Source organism: Bombus huntii, unplaced genomic scaffold (assembly GCF_024542735.1).
Source record: "Bombus huntii isolate Logan2020A unplaced genomic scaffold, iyBomHunt1.1 ctg00000102.1, whole genome shotgun sequence".
Taxonomy (NCBI): Eukaryota; Metazoa; Arthropoda; class Insecta; order Hymenoptera; family Apidae; genus Bombus; species Bombus huntii.
The window spans coordinates 183,953-194,211 of NW_026099356.1; the positions used below are offsets into that span (position 1 = coordinate 183,953).

General features: G+C 48.4%; 1 protein-coding gene across 1 annotated transcript; it reads left to right on the forward strand.

Annotated features, from left to right (window-relative positions):
- The first annotated feature begins 4,376 nt into the window (after positions 1 to 4,376).
- On the forward strand, positions 4,377 to 9,273 carry LOC126876898 (uncharacterized). Its single transcript, XM_050639722.1, has 3 exons — positions 4,377 to 4,872; positions 5,581 to 8,610; positions 8,720 to 9,273. The coding sequence occupies exons 1-3, from the start codon at positions 4,377 to 4,379 to the stop codon at positions 9,271 to 9,273; spliced, it is 4,080 nt and encodes a 1,359-aa protein (XP_050495679.1).
- Positions 9,274 to 10,259: the final 986 nt, after the last annotated feature.

Here is a 10,259-nt window from a genome sequence, read left to right on the forward strand (position 1 = left end):
AAACGAATATCATCTGTCCGATCCGTTTTTAATAACTCGGCTACATCGATAACCCGATAAAAATATTCCTACGTGTTAAGGAAATTCGAGGATTTGGGAATACAAATTATTGACTATATTTCACACACCACAGTTATACATCTATATTACTCTCTGAAGAACGTCTTGCACGCACGCTTGTCGCCAACCGACTATCCTAGATTCTTCTAACATCTGGCAACAGTCTTTTGTCTCCACTAAGACCTTGACGCCCTCTAACCCTTACACACACACTCTCATGTACAGTGTAAATGTATCACTTCCCTAACAGTGTCCTTTTGTAGGACGGTCGAGATAATGCGGACGCGAACTTGGTTGTCGTCAAGTCGCGTGTAGGTGATGAGCTGCAGGTGTCATGCAATGAGTTACGCGTGACTCGCGACGAGATCGGCGTTCGAGTCGATGCGATCTTCTCCGTCGGCGGAGTCTGAATAGCGTTACTGTTTAGATTATTATTGTTTCCCTGGATCCTGATAGACGTGTTGCTGCTATATTCTGGTGGTTGTGAATTCGCCATGGTGGGTACTTTATCCGTGGGCCCTTGTGGCAATGGCGAAGGTGGCGTCATCGCATTATGTCCCGGAAAATGATTCTCCGGTAATTTAAGCGAAGCAGTCTCGCGAGCTGATTCGTCGTTGGTCGATTGTGACGTCGTAGTTAGTCGTATGTGGTTTAACTGATTGCTTACTCGGAGTACTAATTTTTTGTACTCGTCTGCTATTTCAAGGCCGCGCTCGCTCGCTTCCTCGTCTATGCTCACAATCTCGTTTTAAATGACGCGGAGTTCCATCTCATAGATTTCCAGACGATTTTTGATTTGGATAAACTTGGCCTCTCGCGGACAGCCGGATTGTTCGATTACGTCCAGTTTTTTTCTTAAGCGTGTAAAGTGGCCGGTATATTGGCCCCGGCGTCGACGCAAGGCGGCAAGTTCGTTTCCGGTTGCCATTATTTGTTATATAATTGAGAATGGAGTGGTTATAACTTACTTCTGTTGACGATTGTCCAGTTGCGGCAGGAGGCTGCGTGGTTGCGTTTCAACCACCGAATTATACCTCTTCAAGGGTGACGGCCCTTGACGTTACTGACCTCGCTGGGGTGGTATCGCTTCCGCTGCTGGTTATGTTGGATTCACGTGGCACTGTATGATAGTGGGTGTCACTGGTGTGCACTTTTCACTTGACACTGAATCTGGCTCGAAGGACCAAATGTTACGACCCTTCGCGGAGAGACGCGGTTGCGAGGAAAACGATTCGGTTAATCGACGCCGCGAAATCGTCGTTCCCCCTGTTTCGGTTAAGATAACAGAGGTGGTTAAATGAATATGACACAGTATAGTAAGTTATATATCACCGTTTATTCTGACAACTTGTAAAGAAGACACTTACGCTGGTGTGTATGTACGAGATGAGTGAGTGACTGATCTACGGGTGTATTCCCGGTCAAAGGATGTTGACTGTTCGAAGGATGTAAAATCAGTGTGGTTCGGAGAGGATTCTGTGGCGGAGGAAAGCTAAGGATGGGTGTGTCTAGCGCACGGGGCCATCGGATTTGTTGGTGACGATTTTAGTTAGGAGAGTGAGGGAATAGGCTTCGTTGTTAATTGGTTAAACGAAGGGTCTTAACCGCCCACGAGAGAAAGTGGTTAGTGGGAGGAATGTTGCATCATACGTGAGAAAAACTTCCCTTGTCAAGCCGTAGTAGACAAAGGTCTTTAGAAATGCTTCGAAAACAGACGTTTGTTCAGTTTGGAGGACCTCGACTAGGAAATTCCTGAGATTTATGGAAGGTACTTGAGACTATTGAGCGTACGCAGTGAGTATCCGAAAACATCTGGTTGCCATCTTGCCCGCGGTGTGTGGCCTGGGCTAAGTAGAATGTTACGCGACGTAACAAATTACGTCGGTTCGGAAGTTGTATTACTAGATACTTATATTCACAGATTTCAATTCACTTATCCATTGATTAATGTTAGGACAAGTGAGGAACTTCGCATGTTATTAAATTAACAAATAAAATGTATTGTTCCTGATAAATGGTATGCAGAATAGTATTGGAAATAAAAGACTGGTTTATATTACAGTTCAAGTGACTGATAGTAGGAAAGCAGTGATGGAAAGTGAGGCAACGTATTATAAAATTGAATCCCTAATTATAGCATGTAGATAGTATTTTGAGTGTGGACGGAGGACAAAACTATGCACATTCCTTTTTCAATTCCAAGGAAAAACATCATCGATGAGTCAGTTGTCAAAACACGATGGAAATTGCTCGTTGTTAATTGAGCAAGTTTGATACAATTACACAAGCTAAAGATTTAACTTGAAATTTTTTTGAAGAAATTTATTTTTGATTATACCTGATGTCAAGCGCGGTATTAAGTATCATGCTTTTATAACTATTGTTTTAAATATTTTTGTGTTGAAATATTGTCGTTTGGGTGTCTGTTTTGTACTGGAGGAGTACCCGAAATAATTATACTCGTCGTGTACAGCTAAACAGCTACAGGCAGTTGTTTGTATTCCTGGAACGCGTTGGATTCGTGTTTGCATAGTACGTTGATTGGAATGACTTAGAGGTGGGTTACTGGGGGTGCGAGTAATTATGTTTCAGCCAGGATTGGATAGAGAATGCGTTTAATCGGCGTTTAAAGATCCGCTTATGATACACATGCTCTGGTAGTTTGTAATTGGATCGTTATAGATGTCGAATCCTTTCTGCTAAATACGTTTTTGGGAGACATTAAGTTCATAAAGGTCATATTTTTAAAGAGGAGGAGAGAGGTGGTATGCATTGGATAAAGGTAACAATTTTATATGCAGGATGTTACGCCACGAGGCTCACCACAGGCTGTATTTTCTAACGTTCGCTCGTGGTCCTACAACGTCGCAGGCGGACCATCTTATCTGCCCGCCGGATCATATACAATGTATCGACGAGAGCATAGTTGTCGCCAAGCAGCGAGCTCTAGAAACGTCGATTTTTGACCGTTACGATTTTCACACAAGAAGAGGCATACGTGATCATAGGCGCGAGCGGTGGCGTGACTCGTGCATAGTGGGGGTCGTCTTCCAAATGAGGCAAAGGAATAATCGAAGGGCGATCAGTTCCTTCTGACGAGTCAAACGTGACTCTTCGACAAATCTGACGAGTAAACGAATTTATCTAGAGAGTTCGCAAAGTCGAGTCAAATTTCTGTAACATAATCATCATATTATTGTAAAATATATTATTCTATGTTAACCTGTTAATACAGTGTTACATTCATTAAACCACCTCTGTTATCTTAACCGAAACAGGGAAACGACTATTTCGCGGCGTCGATTAACATAATCGTAGCGAGAATTTACGCCTCTCGCTGAAACGTTTTCCTAGCGACCGCGTCTCTCCGCGATCGGTCGTAACATTTGGTCCTTCGAGCCGGATACAGTGGCAAGTGAAAAGTGCACGCCAGTGACCTCCACTATCATACAGTGCCACGTGAATCCATTACAAACAGCAGCAGAAGCGTTACCACTCCAGCGAAGTCAGTAGCGCCAGGGACCATCAGTTTTGAAGAGGCATAACCCTCTTGAAAACGCAAGAACGCAACCACGCAGCCTCACGCCAACAACTAGACGGTCGACTTCAGTAAGAATACGTCTTACACATTAAACGAGACACACACGGTGACGAGTAACATTTAAACTCGCAACCGCAAGGTAAGCTCGTTCATTGCATTCTTCTCACAATCTGCTATACCAATGGAAAATACAGAGAAAATTACCTCCTTGCATCGGAGACGAGGCTTTCAAATCGGTCGATTTACCTTTCTATCGAAACGACTCGATGAATACGAAAAATCTAGACAACCGAATAAGGCCCATTTAACGGCCTATACGACACTACTCGACGACACGTGGAAACAATATCGATTGTTACAAGAGGAATTAGAAGATTTAGGCGAGATGGACGACGCGCGCGTTTCCGAAGTAACCGACACATATTACAATCTGGTAATACGAATACACACTCTCATGGATGATACACCAGCATCGTCGTCGAAATCACAAGGCTGCGAGTCTAATATCGCCGAGCCGACATCAATTAAACTGCCTGAAATTCACCTGCCTACTTTCGACGGTACCATCGAAAATTGGCATTCATTTTACGACTCCTTCTTATCCACTATCGATCGAAGCGAGCGACTTACACCCGTGCAGAAGTCCCACTACCTACGATCCTCTTTGACCGGAAAGGCCGCGCGAAGCATACAATCGTTAGATGTCACCGAGTTAAATTAATCGAACGCTATTGACGTTCTGATGGAAAAATGCGACTGCCACCGTCAAGTCTGCATGCGCCACTGGGACTTGATTTTTGACTATCCGAAAATAACCAAAGAGACACCCGAAGCGATAGATGATTTTCTTGAGACGGTCAAGGTAAACCTCCAAGCGCTAGAAAAACTCGGTGAACCAGTTACCTCAAATGTCGCTCTTATAAAATTATTCACGTCGAAGCTACCCTCAGCCATCATTCGCAAATGGCAGCGCACATTGCCGGACAGGAAAATGCCGTCATATACGCATCTGGTAGACTTTCTGAAAACACGGACGAACGGCGACAGGACAAGTTCAGCATCAACCGTGATAAAAAGAGAGTCCGATCAACACAAACGTCAGCGACCGAACGCACCGCGAAGTTACGCATTCACAACTACACATAATACGTTGGTGTGTCCGAATTGTCAAGGACAACACGAATTATGGAATTGTGATGTCTTCAAAGCAAAGTCGCCTAAAAAACGCCTTGAAATCGCCAAGAGGGCGTCTCTATGTACCAATTGTTTAGGTAAGGGACACGCTATTACTCATTGCTCCGCCGGTTCATGTCGCATCTGCAGGCAGCGACACCATACATACCTACATCAAGACCATGGTCATAGCAAATCACGACCACGTGTAAGCCGATCATCGAGCGGTCGATCATCGAGCGATCGATCATCCAACGGTCGATCTTCGCCTAGTTCACCGACCCCGCGATCGTCACATCGTTCGAGACGCGCATCCACGTCTCCCCGATCGTCTCCCCGATCGTCTCCGCGAACATCTCCGAAACGTGAATCTCGGTTATCGCGAACGACGGCATCGGGATCAAATATATCGTCCAGTCCTAGACGACAAGGAAAACAATGACGTCATCAAACGACCTTGTTAGGGACCGAACCACAGAAAACGGACTCATTGACCTCGCTTCCTTCTGAACCACTGCAGCACGATTTGTTAGTCACAGCGCAGGTCAACATATTGAACAATAAAGTTCAACCATTCCGTTGTAGAGCTCTGCTAGACACCGGCTCTAGCATGAACTTTATCACCGAAAAACTCGCTGATTCGCTAAAACTTAACCAACGGAAACGTTAGGTCCCAATCGGAACACTCAACACGTTATCGACAACCTCGAAACGTTACATCACGGCCACGATCATCTCCATCGACGGCACATACGAACGCACCTTGACGTTCCTAATCATACCGACAATATCGCCTTGGGTCCCAGATCAACCCGTAGATCGCTCAATAATACATATACCGAGGAATCTCCAACTAGCCGATCCAAGATTCCATAGGCCTGCGCCGATCGAAATATTGTTGAGCGCCGGACCAACGCTAGCATCACTCTGTGTCGGCCAACTTGACATCAGTCAAGCAAACGGGCCCGACTTGCGTCTGCAAAAAACGCGATTCGGATGGGTCATCGGGGGGAGCCCAACCTCGCAATCATCAGCACTCGCATTTCACGCCTTCACGACGGCTTTACAGGCGGACCCCGCCCGTGTTTGGGAAATCGACGAAGGACCGCCCACTGCACACATTTCGGAAGCGGAACGACAGTGCGAAGAACACTTTCGAAATCACGTTCAACGCACCAACGAAGGGCGATACATGGTCGCTCTCCCATTCAACGAAACAATTCCTTCGCTTGGATCCTCTAAGACAATGGCGATGAAGCGACTCATTTCCCTCTGTCGTCGATTCCAACGAGACAAACGATTCGAAGCCGACTATCGCGCCGTGATACAAGAATATGTGGAATTAGGACACATGACGAAGATTACCACGGACAACTGCACGGACGACGGATATTTTCTGCCACATCACGGCGTGATCAAAGAGTCCAGCCAAACTACAAAACTCCGAGTTGTGTTTGACGGATCTGCACCAACCACCACCGGAGTTTCATTAAACGACATACTTCATACGGGACCGAAACTACAAGATGACTTATTCTTCATCCTTCTAAGATTTCGTTCTCATCAATACGTCATTACATTCGATGTCGAAAAGATGTATCGACAATTTCTTGTGCGTCCAGAGGATCGAAAATTTCAACAAATTTTGTGGCGTAATTCTGATGGAGAAGTTGACACCTATCAACTTAATACAGTGACATTCGGGCTGTCAGCGGCCCCTTATCTAGCCATTCGGTGCCTCAATCAACTGGCGGACGACGAGGGACATCGGTACCCACGAGCGGCGACGGTCTTACAGCGAGACTTCTACGTCGACGATGTTCTCACAGGAGTTGATAGAAAGGTCGAGGCACGATCATTGAGAACGGAGCTCACGGAACTGGCCGGCTTAAACATTCGAAAATGGGCATCGAACGACCAGGAACTGCTACGAGGACTTTTCGAGCAGGACATAAACGACAAGCTGCTACTAGGCGAATCGCAAACCTTCAAAACTCTGGGTGTGGTTTGGAATTCCTTTGACGATTCGATCCTATATTCCGTAAAAATTAATTCTACCGCCTCTCGAATCACGAAGAGAACAATCAGCTCCGAAATCGCCAAGATCTACGACCCCCCTGGATTATTGGCACCAGTGATCGTTCGTGCTAAGATGCTGCTCCAACGACTCTGGACTTTAAAAATTGATTGGGACGAATCTCTACCGGCTGACGTGCACACGGAATGGAGCAAATATTATGCACAGCTGCCATTATTGAATAACGTGAAGTTTCCACGTAAAACGATAATCAAGGCTGCAGCGGAAATTAAATTACACGGGTTCTGTGACGCTAGCGAAAGGGCTTATGGGGCATGCGTTTACCTTCGCACCATCACTCCGGATGGTCATGTCTGGACACGACTCCTCACTGCAAAATCAAAGGTGGCTCCACTGAAATCACAAACCATTCCAAGGCTGGAACTGAGTGGAGCACTTCTTCTCGCATCATTGGCCACCACAGTCCTTCAAGCTTTACCAAGCAACATTTCTCGGACTGTTTACTGGACGGATTCTACAATCGTACTTCATTGGATCAATACATCACCCCATACGCTGAAAACCTTTGTCGCTGATCGTGTGACAGAAATTCAGCAGAAGACTCACACCTCAGATTGGCGTCACATTCCCACTGCCGATAACCCTGCAGATCTCATATCTCGAGGCCAATCACCCGAAGATTTCCTGCGACCAACCATTTGGCAACATGGTCCGGAATGGCTCCAACAACCAGAAAGATACTGGCCGACGTGGAACCCAGTACCATTAACTGAAATACCAGAGGAGAAGAAAGCAACATGTCTGGCCGTGACTCCTGCTGACCACAGTCTACTGGAGAGATTTTCTTCTTGGCCCAAGCTGATTAGAATTACCGCTCGTTGCCTCCGATGGAGACAAAAACAGGATCGAGGGAGACCTCTAACCACACATGATTTAACCAATGCGCATAACAAATTGGTCAAACTGTTACAATTCTGTTATTTTTCAGATGAAATCCGCACTCTCCGAACAGATCGAAATTCTGCAGTGAAGGGGAAGCTGCAACGACTCAATCCATTTCTGGACAAAGACGGGATGTTGCGAGTCGGAGGCCGACTCAGTCACTCACCAATGCCGTTCAGTCAGAAACACCCAATCATTGTACCCAAATCCTCAGTCACAGCACTCATAATCGAGCATGAACACCTCATCAATCTCCACTCCGGAACTCAAGCTACCTTATACGCCTTAAGAAGATCTTATTGGCCTATCGACGGCCGTAGTCACGTTTGGAGCACGCTGAAGATGTTCGTCCGTTGCTGCCGAGCTAATCCACCTCCAGTGGATTACGTATTGGGCGACCTCCCAGCCTCACGGATAACGGAATCTCGACCGTTTACCAACGTCGGAATAGATTATTGCGGACCGTTTTACATCAAAGAACGAAAGGATCGCAACCGACGCAAAATTAAGGTATATGTAGCAATCTTTATATGTCTTGAAGTCAAAGCAGTCCACATCGAGCTGGTCAGCGACCTCACTAGCGAGGCCTTCATTGCTGCTCTGCGAAGATTCATCGCTCACCGAGAATTCTGTGTGACAATTTACTCCGACAACGGTACCATCTTCGTTGGCGCCAACAATGAATTACGAGAGCTCCGAAATCTCCTGCAATCCGACGATCATAAGGTAAAGGTTCAGTCCTTTTTAGTCGACCGACGGATCGAATGGCTCTTCATTCCTCCCAACTCACCTCACTTCGGAGGGCTATGGGAAGCTGCAGTGAAATCCTTCAAACGACATTTCAGGCGTGTCGCAGGTAACGAGCTCTTGACATTCGAAAATTTAAATACACTTATCATTGAAATCGAGTCTATCCTCAACTCCCGTCCGCTGACTCCAGTATCATCTGATCCATTACAACACAGGGTGGGGATACATGGGAGGCAGACGTAGAGAGGACGGAGCTGCGTGCGTAATCGAAATCTCCGGAAAACTGGAGAGCCTGGGCAAGGGAGGTAACCAGAGTGGAGGACTAGTGCCTGTGAGCGCAAAACGGGTGTGGATACGGGACGTCCGGCTTGGACAAGGAGGAGTTAAAGGAGGACGGAATGGTTGTCGGTTGCTCACCTGGACATCAACGCCCGGGGCGTTCGTCCACGGAGCCCTGCTGGAACGCGGCAACGGATACGCCGCGGTCGAGTGGGCAGGGATGATGGTGGTGGGGGTGTACGTGTCACCTAACAGCGGACGGGCAGCGTTCGAAGAATTCCTAGACGGAGTTGGCGACTGCGTCAGGCGACGACTCCCACGACAAGTGCTCGTCCTGGGAGACTTCAACGCGCACTCCACGGAATGGGGGAACGCCACGGCCAACGCGCGGCCGCACGCTATCGAACTGGGCCGCGGGACTTGGACTTCTGTTAGTGAACAGGGGCTCGACCAGTACCTGCGTGACGTGCAGAGGGAGCTCCATTGTTGACATAACATGGGCCTCCCCCGAGGCATTCAGGCGGATCTCAGGCTGGAGAGTGGCCGAAGGGGTCGAGACGCTGTCGGACCACCTCTACATATTGATGGAGGTGGACGCACCTGGACCTGGAATGCCGACGACAAACGACGGGCGCGGCCCGCCGAGGGGGAGACACGCGCGCTTACCGCCTAGATGGAAAATAAAGGAGAGGAATGAAGATCTACTCCGGGCGGCGGCTATAGCAACAGCTTGGAGCTGGGAGGCCTCGACAACGACGACCGAAGCAGACGTGGAAGAGGAGGCCGAGAACCTGCGACAAGCCATGACAGCAATCTGCGACGCATCCATGCCACGGGCCACACCGGGCACGGTGCGAAGCAGAGCAGTTTACTGGTGGAACCCCGACATCGCGGAACTGAGGACGAGATGTGTCCGGGCCCGAAGACAGTACCTAAGGGCCTGCCGCTGGCGACGACGCGACGAAGAAGAAGTCTCCTTGCGCTACCGGACGTACCGCGCGCTACGGTGCTCGCTACAAAGGGAAATTAAAAAAGCGAAGGACTGTGCCTGGTCCGAACTGGTCGAAACAGTCGAGTCGGACCCATGGGGGAGGGCATACAGTGACACAGAAACTACGCGCGAAGGGCACCCTGACAACGGCGGAAATGGAACCTGCGCTGCTGACGCGGATCACCGGAACGCTCTTTCCCCCACAAGAGAACAGAGCGGCGGAACGGCCACGGTAAACGACACGACCGCTGGAATGGAGGGACGACTGGGAAGTCACGGAGGAGGAGATATGGGAGGCAACCAGAAGAATGACCGTCCGCAACGTGGCACCGGGCCCGGACGGAATCCCTGGCCGGATCTGGGGGGAAGTGATGGGGGTCATGGCCCCCAGACTCCGGCACCTCTTCACAAGATGCCTGAGGGAGGGAGTCTACCCCCGGGCGTGGCGGACGGCGAGGCTGGTCCTGCTCCATAAAGAGGGCCGA

Bases quoted from the DNA above. Each gene is read 5' to 3' on its own strand.
- LOC126876898 (XM_050639722.1), top strand. From the start codon at position 4,377: ATGCGCCACTGGGACTTGATTTTTGACTATCCGAAAATAACCAAAGAG. The intron at 4,873-5,580 runs GTAAGGGACACG...CTTGGGTCCCAG, and splicing joins TCTATGTACCAATTGTTTAG to ATCAACCCGTAGATCGCTCA. The intron at 8,611-8,719 runs GTAACGAGCTCT...ATTACAACACAG, and splicing joins ACATTTCAGGCGTGTCGCAG to GGTGGGGATACATGGGAGGC.